This window comes from Saccopteryx leptura, chromosome 13 (assembly GCF_036850995.1).
Source record: "Saccopteryx leptura isolate mSacLep1 chromosome 13, mSacLep1_pri_phased_curated, whole genome shotgun sequence".
NCBI lineage: Eukaryota > Metazoa > Chordata > Mammalia > Chiroptera > Emballonuridae > Saccopteryx > Saccopteryx leptura.
This window is the reverse complement of record NC_089515.1, coordinates 30,238,615-30,256,790: the sequence shown is the minus strand read 5'-3', so window position 1 is coordinate 30,256,790 and position 18,176 is coordinate 30,238,615. Positions and strand designations below refer to the sequence as shown.

The following is an 18,176-nucleotide window of genomic DNA, read 5'->3' as shown; positions in this document are numbered from 1 at the left end:
AGGGCCAAACTTAGGTTTCTTTTAAAGATTTTATTTATTCCCTGGGTGGTTGGTTCAGAGGATGGAGTATCAGCCTGATGTATGTATGTCCCAGGTTCGATTCCCAGTCTGGGAACACGAGAAGCGACCATTTGCTTCTCTCGCTCCGTCCTGCAGCCAATAGCTCCATTGGTTTGTGTCCGCCCTGGGGTGCTGAGGATAGCTAGCTATAGGCAGTAAAAACAGCTTGGTTAATTGGAGCACTGGCCCCAGACAGGGGTATCCAGCTGGATACCAGTTGGGGCACATGTGGGAGTCTGTCTCACTATCTCCCCTCCTTTCACTTAAAAAATAAAAAAAGATATTATTTATTGATTTTAGAGGAAGGAGAGAAAGAAAGGCTGGGGGAGGGGGTGTAGCGTAAAGCATCAACTCAAAGTTGCTTCTCGTATGTGCCTTGACTGCACAAGCCCAGGGTTTCAAACTGGTGACCTCACCATTTCAGATCAATGCTTCAACCACACTGTACCACCAGTGAAGCTTAGGTTTCTTAAATATAAAAATTATTCAAAAGAAAAAAAATATTTTCCATAAAAATAGAAGAGGTGCTTGCTCGCTTTAGCAGCACATATACTAAAATTGGAACAATACAGAAGAGATTAGCATGGCCCCTGAGCAAGGATGACACGCAAATTCGTGAAAGCATTCCATAAAAAAAAATTAGAAAGGAGAAAAATGCTCAAGGACAGAAAACTAGAGCGGCATAACAGCAGTATAATTGAAGAATGAACTCCCTACAACACACACATTAAAGTAGAATAAGAAAACTATGAGTTGAGCTCAGCGGTAGAGTGTCGGCCTAGCGTGCGGAGGACCCGGGTTCGATTCCCGGCCAGGGCACACAGGAGAAGCGCCCATTTGCTTCTCCACCCCTCCGCCGCGCTTTCCTCTCTGTCTCTCTCTTCCCCTCCCGCAGCCAAGGCTCCATTGGAGCAAAGATGGCCCGGGTGCTGGGGATGGCTCCTTGGCCTCTGCCTCAGGCGCTAGAGTGGCTCTGGTCGCAATATGGCGACGCCCAGGATGGGCAGAGCATCGCCCCTGGTGGGCGTGCCGGGTGGATCCCGGTCGGGCACATGCGGGAGTCTGTCTGACTGTCTCTCCCTGTTTCCAGCTTCAGAAAAATGAAAAAAAAAAAAAAAAAAAGAAAACTATGAGTTGAAAATGGAACATTCTCCAAGATATATTAAGGAAAAAAAAAACACAAACCCACTCATGTCTATAATACCCTACCATTACATAAAAAGAGAGAAAAGGACTATATTTAAGTATTTTTAAGTATATAAAATATCTAAATATATATATATATATCTCTGGAAGGATACATTAACAATCATAGATAGCATTGGTTGCCTCTAAGAAGAAAAACCAGGTGCTAGGACACAAGGGTGGGAGTCTTTTCACTATACACTCTTTTGAACCCTTGAATTTGAACCATGTGAATGTATTGACTATTTAGAAAGCAAATAAAATTATTTTTAAAAATTAAACTTCCTTGAGGTGGTGTATACACAACATAATAACATACAGATGACATACTGTATTATAGGATTGTATATAGCCTGACCAGTGGTGACACAATGGGTAAAGCGTTGACCTGGAACACTGAGGTCCCAGGTTAGAAACCCCGAGGTCACTGGCTTGAGCATAGGCTCACCAGCTTGAGCAAGGGGGCACAGGCTCAGCTGGAGCCCCGCGGTCAAGGCATGTATGAGAAAGCAATCAATGAACAACTAAGGTGCTGCAACTATGAGTTGACGCTTCTCATCTCTCTTCCTTCCTCTCTTGTCTGTCTCTCTCTCTCTCTAAAAATAATAAAAATTAAAAATAGAAAGTAATCAATGAACAACCAAAGTGACGCAACTACAAGTTGATGCTTCTCATCTCTCTCCTTTCCTGTCTCTGTGTGTGTGTCTGTGTGTCTCTCTTGCTTAAAAAAAAAGAATTGTACATATATAACTTTATTAACTAATGTCACCTCAATAAATTCAATTTTTTAAAAATCCTAGTGAAAAGAAATAAAACTTTCAAGAGTAGAGATTATCTCAATATATTTTGCTGCATAATAATATTCAGCAAAAGCCTCAAAGCAAGGCAAATGTACCAAACCTATAACCATCTCAAGAATGTGAATTAATCCAACAAAAAGGCATACATTTACTGAGCAACTAAATATTCAAAGCACTATGCTAGGATCCCCGAGGGATAAAAATAAATAAATAAAACCCAGATTTAAAAAAACAAAACATTTGATTAAATCAAACTGAGCTGGCCAATACTTATGACTACCCAGAGAAGTCCAGAGACCATGAAGTTTTAACCTAGATTAGAATAAATACTGCTGTAGGTTACAAACAACAGAAAATTCCAAAGGACCTTACTAAACTTAAAAAATGAACTTACATCTCCTCACCCCCTATACTCACCAGCAATTTTGAGGTGTGCGTGGAAATGTTTGTGTGTCAGCAAGGGCTCAGGTAACTCTCCTAGAAACATCTTCAGCAAGGTGGCAATGTCATTTGAGTGAAACTCCCCTGATTCCAAGTCAATATCAGTTCCATTGTTGAGAGCGTCTCTTAAAATCTGCTGTCGGACACTATTCCCTGGTACTCGAAACAATCCCTCTATTCGCAAGTCTGTTTAGCATGAAAGAAAACAGAAGATATGCAAAAAGAAAGCAGGATTTAAAAAAGTCTTCTAACAGGCTACTTTACACTTGAAAAGCCCTTTACAAAGACCTAAAAGAATGTTTGCCTTTTTCTCCAGAGTAGTTTAAAACTCCCGAGCCCCTGAGGTGACACATGGTCCCCCCAGGAGTCATTCAGTATTCTGAGGCACATCTGGAGACTAAATTTAACCTAAACAATCGAAATGAGTTTGAAAAATAAATTGGAAGAAAAGTTAGATCTCCCTAAGTCCCCTTTTCCTTTGGCCATCCGAGACTTTGAAGGGGCCGAGTTCATGTGTGGAGGTCTGTTGCTCCTATAAACAGTTGCCCAGCTCAGAATGAATCTAGAATCTCTGAGTTGCCTCTGGAATTGGAACTCTAACCTGTCAGATCAGCTTTCAGTCTAAGGTTCCTGGAACCTCTGCCTCTTCCCAACTAAATAAAGTATGCTTCCCTCCCAACTAGGTTCTAAACTGATCTCAGGAGATTTAAAAAATGGGACATATATAATTTTGATCTGGAAGAACTATGAGAGTTCATGTTTTCAGCTTGGGGATATATTTATCTTCATATCATTCTCTAATTGAGGGGATCAAGTTCAAATGCCTATAGGGCCAGGCAGGCAACAGTAAATGAATGACCAGGAACCATAACAAACTAGAGCACAGACTTGTGCTCTAGCTGATTATGTCAAAGTGGCAACAGGGCCCAAGGATGCTAGATCTTCCTATCATTCCAAGAAATTGAAAACCTGGACTTTCCCCCATTTTAAAATACTGATAACTAATTTTATTTTATTTATTTATTTATTTTTTTGTATTTTTCCGAAGCCAGAAACAGGGAGGCAGTCAGACTCCCGCATGCGCCCGACCAGTATCCACCTGGCACACCCACCAGGGGGCGATGCTCTGCCCATCTGAGGCGTTGCTCTGTTGAGACCAGAGCCACTCTAGCGCCTGAGGCAGAGGCCATGGAGCCATCCTCAGCGCCCGGGCAAACTTTGCTCCAATGGAGCCTTGGCTGCGGGAGGGGAAGAGAGAGACAGAGAAGAAGGAGATGGGGAGGGGTGGAGAAGCAGATGGGCGCCTCTCCTGTTTGCCCTGGCCGGGAATCGAACCCGGGACTCCTGCATGCCAGGCCAATGCTCTACCACTGAGCCAACCGGCCAGGGCTAATTTTATTTTTAATTTAACCATTTGCCAACCAAACAAAACAATGTAGATGACACAAGCCCTAGGCTGCCAGTTCACAACCTCTGCTCTAGCTCCTCACACAGTGTCCCACATAGAATAAGCCATAACTGTTTGTGTTGAATTTATCAAAGAGTCATATAATCCCACACATTTCACCTAGAGCAAGGACATAACTAGCATGACTACTAAAAAAGAAAATGGGAATTAAGTGAAGAATGTATTTTAATCATAGAATTCTTAAGATAAAAAATATTTCTGGTACTAAATTATGCTCCCTTGAGTAAATGTTGTAATTCTCTGGGAACAATGTATTTTTCCTGAAAATAAATGTCTGAGTCAAAGGGAAGATGTGATTGCATAGACATTGTGTATTTCAGTGTTTTTCAACCACCAGTCCACCAGAACTTTCACACAACATCAGGGTGGGTAACTTTCTCACAGACCGGCAAGAAATTTCTAGAGGACCAGCAGTTGAAAAACATTAATCTAACTGATATACATCTTTGAGAAAAAAATCCAAATCGATACATGAGATGAATTTTAAGAGAATACACTTAGAAACATGGCACCTGAAATTATCACTGATGTCTCTGTTGATGGATAATTGGCACCTACTAACTCAAGGATGTTAGCTCTTAATAGAAAACTGACAATTCTTCATTAACAAAGAACAGCAAATTTTCAAGTAGCCTTACTTTTATGTAGATATTCAATTAGCTGGTATATCTGGGCAATGCCTTCCTCTGTCAGTGGGGATCCAAATACTACTCCTTTTTCTAAAAGAAAAAGAAGATATCATATGATAGGACAGGATTATTTTTCCTACAAATAGTACAAAGTCAGTATACTGAAAACCACTCAAGCAACCTATGTTACAGTTCAGCAAGTGTTTTCACAAGGTCAGTAAACAAAAATCTTAGAGCTGGAAGTGCACCAGAAAATGCAATCAAAACAACTCTCAATCAACTCTGCAAGTTTAATATTAGATTAAGGTTCCTTGAAAGCAAAGATCATCTTCTTATTTAAGTAACAACACCTAAAATGTTGATATGTAATTTAAAAACAAATCATAGAACTTAGTCACAATTGCCAAAGAATGACAGATTATCCACTAGAGATAATCCACAGAGTTTCTGTTATAATGTTTAAACTTTTTTGCCACCTTAATGATTTCCTTAACATTTAATAAAATAAAACAGTACCTCTTTAATATCTTATCAAAAGCAGTGCCACAGTTTATTTCCTGGGAAGGCTTCTTTTGGGTTTCACAGCTATTTGCTTTTTCAAAGCATTCCATGGAATAAAAACATTTGGGAACTGACCACTGTAGTACAAGACCATTCTGTCTTTACTGATCCTCTAGCAGTGTATCGTTTTTTCTTTACTTTTTTTTAATTGATTTTAGTAAGAGAGGAAGCGGAGCGGTGGGAAGGAGGATGTCGATCTTCTCCTTATGTGCCCTGACCGGGGATTGAACTGGCAAAGTCTGCGCTTTGGGATGATGCTCTAACCAACCAGCTATCCAGCCAGGGTGTAACATTTTTTTTAACTTCTTATTTTTTAGTATTATTTTAGTACAGTATTAATAGGGCATGAAAATTAGTTGTCCTGATAAATTCCTAACAATGCCCTCTCAGGAACTGATGTAAGTTTGCTTTAGTTTATCTAGACTGTTTTTATAATTTTTATTGTTTTACTACTTATAAAAATGAAAACAAACAAACAAAGACCAAAATTGCATTAGCAACTCCTCAATGAACATGCAGATGTAAGGAGTGAAGCCCAGAAAGCAACTGAGAGTGTCCACCCCCCGGACACATCGCCTACCCTTTCGCTTGAGAGACAGGAGAGACCGGAAGAATCCTGTTGCTGGGCCAGCCCCACCAGGCAACTTAAGGTCCACTTCTCCCATCAGCTGAGCCAACTCAGTTCCAGGCAAATCGATGAGCCTTGTGATATTGCTGACCACCAACTCAGTGAACACCTCAGGTTTCTCATGCCGGAGTTTTTCCACAAAAAAATCAGGGTTGAAGATAATAGGCTGACCTCGAAGGGAAGAGTCATTGCAGATAACAAAATTGCAGATGGCATCACTGAAAAAAATGAAACAAGAGAATCGTTTGGGGGACCATTTTTATATGCATTTCTCATGCCCTCTCAACCATACAATTATTCACTCTCTGTAGGTTAATCTACACATTGGTCTTTTGAAAAACTTTATCTTTAATTTGTTCACTGTACAGAAGACAAGTTAGACTTGTTGCTGTTTGTTACACCCGCCTAGATACTCGGGAATATAAAGAAATGACAGCAGATTGCCTCTATTATGTGACCTGAATTTGCCTCTTATTTTCAGGCATATACCATAGGAATATACAGATCCTTACAGTCTCCCAAATATAATATATTAGAATTAGTAGTTTCATAGACCATATTTCCTTTTTTATTTTTTTTTATTTTTATTTATTCATTTTAGAGAGGAGAGGGAGAGACAGAGAGAGAGAGAGAGAGACAGAGAGAGAGAAGGGGGGGAGGAGCTGGAAGCATCAACTCCCATATGTGCCTTGACCAGGCAAGCCCAGGGTTTTGAACCGGCGACCTCAGCATTTCCAGGTTGACGCTTTATCCACTGCGCCACCACAGGTCAGGCCCATATTTCCTTAATAAAAGAGTCAAACCCTGAATTATTACTACTAAATATTTGTAAAACATCAAACCTGCAGCTGTTCCCCATAACACACCAATGGGTAATCATAAAATCAAGGCCTTCATGTGAATACAGTACTGCCCATGCAGTGATCAACTGCTGACCACACCGTGTTCAGGCTAGTCTCAAAGACAACAGACCATGTGAGAGTAAGTATGAAGAACTAAAACTAAGTCTAAATAGTAGTAGCATTTTTTTTTTTTTCTGAAGCTGGAAACGGGGAGAGACAGTCAGACTCCCGCATGCGCCCGACCGGGATCCACCCGGCACGCCCACCAGGGGGCGATGCTCTGCCCCTCCAGGGCGTTGCTCTGCCGCGACCAGAGCCACTCTAGCGCCTGGGGCAGAGGCCAAGGAGCCATCCCCAGCGCCCGGGCCATCTTTGCTCCAATGGAGCCTTGGCTGCGGGAGGGGAAGAGAGAGACAGGGAGGAAGGAGGGGGTGGGGGTGGAGAAGCAAATGGGCGCTTCTCCTATGTGCCCTGGCCGGGAATCGAACCCGGGTCCCCCGCATGCCAGGCCGACGCTCTACCGCTGAGCTAACCGGCCAGGGCCAGTAGTAGCATTTTGAGGACAATTACCCATAAGGTTCTTTGGTTCTTGGGTCCCTACACAGTCAAGTATTTTCTCATAATCAACCCCCTTTAATTGAGCCAGGGACCCTTAATTCTGTTCCTCATAACCAAATCAGCCTTCGCTAGAATGTAAGGCACAGGTACATAAAACAGATATTAACTCAGCCTTATCCAGGTCCAGAAATAGGTTTTATTTGAAAATCCTTCAATTCCGGCCCATCATCTAAGTCCAACCTTTCCTCAGACAGATTCATCTCTCTACGGTACTTGGAAAAAAAGTCTAGTATTTTGCTTTTAATTTCACTCTTCTGCCTGACCTGTGGTGGCACAATGGATGGAGCATTTACCTGGAACACTGAGGTCGCTGGTTCGAGGCCCTGGGTTCCCCTGGTCAAGGCACATATGGGAGTTGATGCTTCCTGCTCCTCCCCCTTCTCTCTCTCTCTCTCCTCTCTAAAATGAATAAAATCTTTAAAAAAAAAAAAGTCAACCTAGAACACTGAGGTTGCCGGTTCAAAATCCTGGGCTTGCCTAGTCAAGGCACGTATGGGAGTTGATGCTTCCTGCTTCTCCCCCTTTCTCTCTCTCTTTCTCTCTCTCCTCTCTAAAAATGAATAAATAAAATCTAAAAAAAAAATTTCACTCTTCTATCACCGAGTAATACTCAGCAGATATTAATGTTGCCCCCGATCTTAGCTGGTTTTCCAGTCCCACAATACTTGGCTTATACTTCTGACAAAGATCCTTTGCCTCTCAGACATCATTCCTGCCTTACTCTTTGTTTCCTAATGCCTAACTACTGTATTTTTTACTTTTAATATGTTACATATAAGAACTGAATTACTCCATCTCATGGAGCAGACCCATCACCACTTGTTTGTACCCCTACCAATTATCTCTAATGGCTCATTCTAATCCTTATCATATAAACAGTCATCTATTATATAACCGATAAGTAGATACAACAAAAGCCAGAAAGGACAAGTAATCACATGTCAGGCAAAGATGAAATTCATCTGACTCACACAAACATGCTCAAAATAAAAACCATCACAATTTTAAAATCTCCCACAACACCTAGATCCCAAAGCACAGTTCCAGGATAAATGACTTCTCTAAAAATTAAATATAACTAACCTATAACACATTGCCAACTCCTCATGGATAATTTTTAATAATTGTATAATGAAAACAGGGCATGAGTAAACTTCAAAGTCCATCTATACTTCCTTGAAAAATAATTAATAACTTTAATAAGTAGCCCAAATCTTCAGTTGGTGGCTACTAAATTCTTTTTTTTCTCTAAAATGATAATATAAGAACTGACATAAAAACTTCAAATTATGAATGTGTTCTCAAGCCAAAAAGTCATTAAAAAAAGAGAACTTAAAATGCTTGTCTCAACTTTTTACACACTAAGGTAGATTATTTTTCCTGTATAAACTTAAAGATGCTAATGATTATAATATAAGCCAATTAAAATCGAAAGCAACTTTATCCTAAACTGTTCGCAATGCTTTTTTTTTTTTTTAATTTTTTTTTTTTTACAGAGACAGAGAATCAGAGAGAGGGATAGACAGGGACAGACAGACAGGAACGGAGAGAGATGAGAAGCATCAATCATCAGTTATTCGTTTTGACACCTTAGTTATTTATTGATTGCTTTCTCATATGTGCCTTGACCACGAGCCTTCAGCAGACCGAGTAAACCCTTGCTCAAGCCAGCAACCTTGGGTCCAAGCTGGTGAGCTTTTTTTGCTCAAGCCAGATGAGCTAGCGCTCAAGCTGGCGACCTCGGGGTCTCGAACCTGGGTCTTCCGCATCCCAGTCCGATGCTCTATCCACTGCGCCACCGCCTGGTCAGGCTGCTTCTTTTTATTTTTAATACCACCTAATTTCTGTCAAAAACAAGTCATTATAAAATTATTGTTTATAGCCTAACCAGGCAGTAGCACAATGAATAAAGCATCGGCCTGGGACGCTGAGGACCCAGGTTCAAACCCTGAGGTCAGCAGCTTGAATGTGGGGTTCACCAGCTTGCGTGCCAGATGTTGGCTTGAGCATGGGATCATAGCATAGACATGACCCCAAGGTGGCTGACTTGAGCAAGGGGTCCCTGGTTTGGCTGGAGCCCCCTGGTCAAGGCACATAAAAGAAAGCAATCAATGAACAACTAAGGTGGCACAACTATAAATTGATGCTTCTCATCTCTCTATCTCTTTCTCTCTCGCTAAAAAGAAAAAAGAAAGAAAACTAGTGTTTTCAATCACTATCAGTTAAAAATTACTACTCTACTGAGAGAGTCAGAAAGTCATGAAATGTGTTAGCAATGAAGAGTCTTATAATTTAACAGTTTAAACCTGTGGTTCTCAAAGTGTGTGCACTGGTGTACCCTAGAAGATTTCCAGTGTGCCCTATGGTATTCCAGAGAAATGTGTGCCTGTTGGGGACCAAAAAACCAACAGGGTTTTTGGGGTTTAGATCTTTGGGGGACAGAAGTGTGGGGAATTGGCTGTAAACTGACAGTCTGCCCAACCCCCCACTTCACTTGCCTGATTAGGTTGCAAAAGGCTATTAAGCTGTGGTGCTGGATTGTTTACACTACCCCCCATGTTCCCCAGAAAGACTGAAGGCAAGTTTCTTCTTTGTTTGGTGTAAAGTTAAGATGATATGTATGGTGGGGGTTTTCTGCACTTGGTAAAAATTCTTGGGTTGCCTTGGAAACATGATCAGAGACCATTGATTTGCTAATAGCCTCACTTTGCCCTATAAATAAAGCAAAATGTGCTTTTGGGGCTAGCTTTGTTCTTGCCAGCAGCAATTACAGGGCCCTCCTGACCCATATTTTCTTTTTTAATTTTTTTATTTTTTTATTTTTTTTTACAAAGACTGAGAAAGAGTCAGAGAGAGGGATAGACAGGGACAGACAGACAGGAACGGAGAGATGAGAAGCATCAATCATTAGTTTTTCGTTGCACGTTGCAACTTCTTAGTTGTTCATTGGTTGCTTTCTCATATGTGCCTTGACCGCGGGCCTTCAGCAGACCGAGTAACCCCTTGCTCGAGCCAGCGACCCTGGGTCCAAGCTGGTGAGCTTTTTGCTCAAACCAGATGAACCCACGCTCAAGCTGGCAACCTCGGGGTCTCGAACCTGGGTCCTTCCACATCCCAGTCCAACGCTCTATCCACTGTGCCACCGCCTGGTCAGGCACGACCCATATTTTCTTAATTCTGCGTATTATCTTAATTCCGCACCGTTCCCACTCAGGACCTGAAATTACTAGCTGCACTGGTTTGTGGCATGTGCCCAGATATAAAAATAAATACAGTTACTCTATTATAACATTTCATTACGGAAATACTGCTCTTTTTGTTAACATATCATTATTATATTTATTATTAACACATCATTATATTATTTATGTTTCTCATAAACACAAGAATGAAAAAACATAACACATTCGCGCCAGGACCGGCCATATTTACTAAATCTTACTAAGAATATATCTATATATATAAAAAGATAAGTTTTTGTTGTTTTTTTACTTTTTAACCCCCTTTTTTTACGAATTCTAAAAAGCATAACTCAAAAAATGTAACATTGGCCCTGGCCAGTTGGCTCAGTGGTAGAGCGTCAGCCTGGCGTGCAGAAGTCCCGGGTTCGATTCCTGGCCAGGGCACACAGGAGAGGCGCCCATCTGCTTCTCCACCCCTCCCCCTCTCCTTCCTCTCTGTCTCTCTCTTCCCCTCCTGCAGCCAAGGCTCCATTGGAGCAAAGATGGCCCAGGCGCTGGGGATGGCTCTGTGGCCTCTGCCTCAGGCGCTAGAGTGGCTCTGGTCACAACATAGTGACGCCCAGGATGGGCAGAGCATCGCCCCCTGGTGGGTAGAGCGTTGCCCCTGGTGGGCGCGCCGGGTGGATCCCGGTCGGGCGCATGCGGGAGTCTGTCTGACTGTCTCTCCCCGTTTCCAGCTTCAGAAAAATACAAAAAAAAATAATAATAATAACATAAAAATGTTTTTTAATGCCAGAATAAATTTAATTTTGTCGTATTTATTTCGTTCAATTACCATAAAAGCATGCCTGGACTTCATTTTTTTTCTTTAATATTTGACTTAATTGTTATAACATATTTCTCAGAAATTTGTATATAGTGCGCCTACAATTACTTGTAGGATTTTAAATGCACCCCAACTTCAAAAAGTTCGAGAACCACTGGTTTAAACTATCGTTTTACAGATTTCACATCCCTTTTAATTCTGAAAAAACAGATTTCAGATCAAATTAGTTCTAACATATAATATATATAAACAGCATCCATTATATTCCTAAAGTAGAAACATATACATACAACCTCCAGATTTTATTACTATCCAGAGCAAGACTCAGTTACGATTCTAAACCGTACATTACAGTCGACCCTATGGCACTAAACAGGATCAAATACACAAGTGAGAGAGGAGCTAGAAGCACAAAGTCCCAAATACATTGTTTCTCAACAGAATCCTTTCTACCTGGCCTTCGCCCCCAAGTCAGCTCCATCCTAAATAAGTAGGACAAGTAAAAAAACAAATAAGCTCAAGGTGGCTCCTACCTATTCACAAGAAATACAAGAAAAAGCTACCTTGGGAGTCATAACACAAAGTAACAAGCAATCTCCGTTTCTTTTCCCCTTCTCTTTCTTTCTCCCCTTCTTCCCCATGATCATTCAATTTAATTTCTTTAACTCCATTTTTTTCCACTGTTCCTCACTTCTTCTGACAAGACGGGAAAGAGAGAAACAGTTAAAAAGAAAAGTAAAATGGAAAGTGAGAGATGGAAAAGACAGATACAGTAGCTTATGTTTTAAATCATCTCTGTATTACAAAGCCTGCTAATCCCTTTCCACAGAATACATGCTACCACAATGTAAAGCTGGAAACAGGAAGAAGCATGGCTAAGAATTTAAGACATTTCTAGGACTAAAGAAAAAATACTGTATTTAAGTAAAAACACTTCCTACTCTACAGTGTCTTATTTTAAAACAACAAACTCTGCGTTTGCTCAAGTTCAAGAAAAAAAATAAATTTCTTACATAAGAGCCGAAAGCTTCTGATGAGGCATTGGTAAATCGAAGAGACGGGGAAAGCTTTCTCCTTGTTTGCTGGGACAAAGGAACCCTCCTTCCCTTCCCCATTACAGCCTACACAAATTCCAGACATGTTACAGGACACAAGGGCACATTATGGGGCCTGAAAGGCAGTACTTATTAGGACTCTAAGCACTCATCTGCAAGAAGGAACAAAACAGAAATTAAAAACTGGACCAGTTAATTGTATATGCCAACACACCAATGAAGTTCAACAGCAGTCTCCCATCACACTGAAAGATGTATTACATGAAACAGTCACATAATCTAAGAGTATAAGGACAAGTAGTTTTATAATATAGAGGCAAAGGTGATCCCTACCTCACATCATACACAAAAATAATTAATTCCAGCCTGACGTGTGGCGGTGCAGTGCATAAGGCATGCAGAGGTCAACAGTTCAAAACACCAGGCTTGCCTTGTGAAGGCACATACAAGAAGGAACTAGTACTATGAGGTGATGCTTCCTGCTGCCCCCACCTTTCTCTCTACATATATCCTCTCTCTAAGATCAATTAATAAATACATATATATATATATGTAAAATAAATAAATAAGCTCCAGACTGAGTAAAGATCTACATATGAAAAGCCAAACTTTAAAAAGTTTGGAAAATAGTATAGAAGAAAAATTAATGAGGCAGAGGAAAGGTTTTATACAAGATAAAAAGAACATAATCCACAAAAAAGAAATGGATACATTTAACTAAATTAAAACTTAAAATTTCTATAAACAAATGGTATTATAAGGAAAGTTATCAAAAAATGAAGTCACATGCCTCTGCAGAGAGGAAATGCTTGAAAGAACAGGAGTGGGAGAAAAACTATTCACTGTATGTCCTTTTGTACTTTCTGGATTTTTGACTTATATGAATATATCCATTCATAATACTGTGAATAAATTTGAAACTTTAAAAATAATAATAAAAGATAAGCCATAAACTGAAAAAAAAAACTCAAAATACATTTGCCATGCATTAAAAGGATTAGCATTCAGAATTTATCAATATACCTAAAACTTACTTTAAAAATACACTCGCCCTGGCCAGGACACACCGGAAAAGCGCCCATCTGCTTCTCCACTCTTCCTCCTCTCCTTTCTCTCAATCTCTCTCTTCCCGTCCCATAGCCATGGCTCCATTGGAGCAAAGTTGGCCCAGGCACTGAGGATGGCTCCATGGCCTCTAGAATATCTCCAGTTGCAATGTAGCAATGCCCCAGATGGGCAGAGCATTGCCCCCTAGTGGGCTTGCTAGGTGGATCCTGTTGGGGCACATGCAGGAATATCTCTGCCTCCTCACTTCTCACTTCAGAAAAATATAGCCCTGGCTGGTTGGCTCAGTGGTAGAGCGTCGGCCTGGCGTGTGGGAGTCCCAGGTTCGATTTCCAGCCAGGGCACACAGGAGAGGCACCCATCTGCTTCTCCACCCCTCCCCCTCTCCTTCCTCTCTGCCTCTCTCTTCCCCTTCCACAGCCGTGGCTCCACTGGAGCAAAGTTGGCCTGGGCGCTGGGGACGGCTCCATGGCCTCTGCCCCAGGCGCTAGAATGGCTCTGGTTGCAAAAGAGCAACGCCTCAGATGGGCAGAGCATCGCCCCCTGGTGGGCATGCCGGGTGGATCACAGTCGGGTGTATGCGGGAGTCTGTCTGCCTCCCCGTTTCCAACTTCAGAAAAATACAAAAAAAAAAAAAAAAGAAGAAAGAAAAAAAAAAGAAAAATATAAATAAATATGTAAATAAATAAATAAAAATACACTCGAGTTTACTTTGGCAGCACATATACTAAAATTAGAACAATGCAGAGAGATTAGCATGGCCCCTGCACAAAGATGACATGCAAATTTGTGAAGCATTCCATATTTTAAAAAAAACACTCAACAGAAAATTAGTCAAAGAATATGATCAAGTAATTCATAGAAGGGACCTAAATGACTAATAAACATGAAATGAATCTCAATTTTAGAAGTTATCAGGGTAATGCAAACTGAAAAATGTTATCTTTCCCCACCCATCATTCTAGCAAAAACCTATCAGATGCAGGCACTATCCTTTTATTCCTGGTTTAATAAGGATTATTTCTTTATTCATAATCATTAGTCAGTGCTTAACTTTATCAAATTTTTTTACATGTTGATGATCATATGCTTTTTCTCCTTTATTTTGTTAATGTTGTGAATAACACTGATTTATTTTCTAATGTTAAACCAACCTTACATCTCTAGAATAGACCCAATGTTGTTATGATACATTATCTTTTTTAAAAAATATTTTGCCATTGATTTGAGAGAGAGAAGCATCAACCCATGTTCTACTTAGTGCTCCATTTAGCTGTGCACTCTCTGGTCATTTCTGTATATGCCTTGACCAGGGGTCCAACCTGTGACCTTGGTGCACCAGGAGAATGCTCTATCCATTGAGGAACCCAGCCAGGGCTATTATAACTTTTATATATTACTGAATTGTTTGCCAAGTTTGTTTAGGTTACTTCAAACATGTTCATAGTGAGATTACCATGGAATTGTCCTTATTTTGCCTTCAATAAATTTTATATCAAGGTTGTCTTGGCCTTATATAGTTGGGGAGTGTGTCTTATTTTTCTATTTTCTGAAAAAGTATATGTAAGATTGTTATAATTCTTTAAATGTTTGATCAAATTAGCTAATAAAACTCTGGACCTAGAGCTTTCTTTGTGAGAAGGTAATTTTAATTATATATTCAATTTACTCTGTGCTATACGGCTAACCAAATTTTCTATTTCTTGTATTAATTTTGGTAAGTTGTGTATTTCTAGGAATTCATCTATTTCACATACATTCTCACATTTTATTGGCATAAACTTGTTTGTAATATCTTCTTAGGAACTTTTTAATATGTCTAGGTTCCATAGTGATGTCCTCTTCCTCTTTGGTCCTTATATTGGTAATTTACGATTTCTTTTTTTTTTTTTTTTTTTTTTTTTTCTTTTTTTTTTTTCATTTTTCTGAAGCTGGAAACAGGGAGAGACAGTCAGACAGACTCCCGCATGCGCCCGACCGGGATCCACCCGGCACGCCCACCAGGGGCCACGCTCTGCCCACCAGGGGGCGATGCTCTGCCCATCCTGGGCGTCGCCATGTTGCGACCAGAGCCATTCTAGCGCCTGAGGCAGAGGCCACAGAGCCATCCCCAGCGCCCGGGCCATCTCTGCTCCAATGGAGCCTTGGCTGCGGGAGGGGAAGAGAGAGAGAGAGAGGAAAGTGCGGCGGAGGGGTGGAGAAGCAAATGGGCGCTTCTCCTGTGTGCCCTGGCCGGGAATCGAACCCGGGTCCTCCGCACGCTAGGCCGACGCTCTACCGCTGAGCCAACCGGCCAGGGCCACGATTTCTTTTTAATGCATGAATCTTATTAGAGGTTTATAAATTTTGTTAGCTTTGTTAAGGTTTTGCTGAATCCTTTTATTACATGTTTGTTGTTTATTTCATTAATTTCTGCTCTTATCTTTTTTACTTCCTTTTTCTACTTTCTTTATTGGACTCAGGATAAACATTGCACCGCCAATCAGTGACAAAAGGATAACATTTTCACTAAATGGTGCTGGGACACTTAAACATCTGTGGAAGGAAAAAATAAAAATTGACACCTAGCCCTGGCCAGTTGGCTTAGCGGTAGAGCGTCGGCCTGGCGTGTGGGGGACTCGGGTTCGATTCCGGCCAGGGCACATAGGAGAGGCGCCCATTTGCTTCTCCACCCCCCCCCCTTCCTCTCTGTCTCTCTCTTCCCCTTCCGCAGCCAAGGCTCCATTGGAGCAAAGATGGCCCGGGCGCTGGGGATGGCTCCTTGGCCTCTGCCCCAGGCGCTAGAGTGGCTCTGGTCGTGGCAGAGCGACGCCCCGGAGGGGCAGAGAATCGCCCCCTGGTGGGCAGAGCATCGCCTCTGGTGGGCAGGCCGGGCGCATGCGGGAGTCTGTCTGACTGTTTCTCCCCGTTTCCAGCTTCAGAAAAATACAAAAAAAAAAAAATTGACACCTATTTCACACTATATACAAAAATCATTCCAAGTGAACTGTAGACCCAAAGGCGAACAGCAAATTAATAAGCCTTCTAGAAGGTAATATAAAAGAATATATTCATTCTTAAACTCAAGGTGGATAAATAATTTTTAAGTAACACAAAAAATATTAACCAGAAAGAAAAGCATTAATACATTTGACTTCATTAAAATAAGAACTAGTATTCATCAAAAGACACCATTAAGAAAGTGAAAAATAGCCTGATCTGTGGTGGCACAGTGGATAAAGCATTGACCTGGAACGCTGAGGTCACTGGTTCTAAACCCCAGGCTTGCATGGTCAAGGTACATATGAGAAACAACTACTACAAGTTGATGCTTCCAGCTCCTACCTGCTCCTTCTCTTTCTCTCTCTCTCCTCTCTAAATTAGACAAATTTTAAAATCTTAAAAAAAAAAAAAATGAAAAAGCAAGCCACAGAGAATTGGAAAATATATATGCAATACATATAGCAAAAAAAAAAAAGGTGGGGGTCTCATATCCTGATTATATTAAGAATCTATACAAATCAATAAGAAAACAATGTTTCAACAGAAAAACTGGCTTGAGATTTCAATAAAATCTCATAATAAAGAATAGCCAAATGCTCATGAAAAGAACTACTCAGCCTGACCAGGCGATGGCGCAGTGGATAGAGCGTCCGACTGGGATGCGGAGGACCCAGGTTCGAGACCCCGAGCTCGCCAGCTTGAGCACGGGCTCATCTGGTTTGAGCAAAACTCACCAGCTTGAGCCCAAGGTTGCTGGCTCAAGCAAGGGGTGACTCGGTCTGCTGTAGCCCCCCTGGTCAAGGCACATATGAGAAAGCAATCAATGAACAACTAAGGTGTCCCAATGAAAAACTAATGATTGATGCTTCTCATCTTTCTTCGTTCCTGTCTGTCTGTCCCTATCTATCCCTCTCTCTGACTCTGTCTCTGAAAAACAAACAAACAAACAAACAAACAAACAAAAAAAAAAAAAACAAAAAAGAACTACTCAATATCATTAGACATCAGGAAAATGCAAATCAAAAAACAATGACATAGAGCCCTGGCTAGTTAGCTCAGTCAGTTAAGAGCCTCTTCCAAACACAATGGGTTCAATCCCCAGTCAGGACACACACAGGAAGCAATCAAAGAATGCTTAACCTAGTGGAACAACAAATGAATGCTTCCCTTTCCCCTCTCGCATCTCCCCTTTCCTCTCTCTGTTTCTCTCAAAACAAAACAAAAAGAAGACATACTATTTAATAGAATGGCTAAAATGAAAGATACTGACATTAGCAAGGTTTAATGAAAGTAATAGTAATTTTTTTTGAGAGAGAGAGAAGCATCAACTCATAGTTGGTTCACTTTAGTTTTACAATGACTGCTTCTCTTCTGTGCCTTAACTGGGGAGCTCAAGCTAAGTCAAAGAGTCCTTGCTCAAGCCAACAACCTTGGGCTCAAGCCAGCAACATTAGGTTTCAAGCCAGTGAGCTTTGGGCTCAAACTGGCAACCTTGGGATCATGTCAATAATCCTATGCTCAGCCCTGGCCGGTTGGCTCAGCGGTAGAGCGTCGGCCTAGCGTGTGGAGGACCCGGGTTCGATTCCCGGCCAGGGCACATAGGAGAAGCGCCCATTTGCTTCTCCACCCCTCCGCCGCGCCTTCCTCTCTGTCTCTCTCTTCCCCTCCTGCAGCCAAGGCTCCATTGGAGCAGAGATGGCCTGGGCGCTGGGAATGGCTCTGTGGCCTCTGCCTCAGGCGCTAGAGTGGCTCTGGTCGCAACATGGCGACGCCCAGGATGGGCAGAGCATCGCCCCCTGGTGGGCAGAGCGTGGCCCCTGGTGGGCGTGCCGGG

The 18,176-nt window shown here is 41.5% G+C and overlaps 1 protein-coding gene, 1 non-coding gene and 1 pseudogene across 3 annotated transcripts in view; 2 read left to right on the top strand and 1 right to left on the bottom strand.

Annotated features, from left to right (window-relative positions):
• Nucleotides 1–18,176, bottom strand: part of ARHGAP19 (Rho GTPase activating protein 19) — an 83,472-nt gene that overhangs the window by 41,262 nt on the left and 24,034 nt on the right. For both annotated transcript variants that reach the window (XM_066355587.1, XM_066355586.1), the window contains exons 2-4: nucleotides 5,725–5,990; nucleotides 4,593–4,673; nucleotides 2,463–2,672 (exon numbers count right to left, since the gene is read on the bottom strand). In XM_066355587.1, coding sequence (XP_066211684.1) covers nucleotides 2,463–2,672; nucleotides 4,593–4,673; nucleotides 5,725–5,990 — 557 coding nt within the window. The remainder of the gene's footprint in view (nucleotides 1–2,462; nucleotides 2,673–4,592; nucleotides 4,674–5,724; nucleotides 5,991–18,176) is intronic.
• LOC136385113 (U6 spliceosomal RNA) lies at nucleotides 585–701 on the top strand (annotated as a pseudogene).
• On the top strand, nucleotides 14,064–14,169 carry LOC136385112 (U6 spliceosomal RNA). The gene has a single exon (XR_010747724.1). It is a non-coding gene; the product is annotated as a U6 spliceosomal RNA (small nuclear RNA).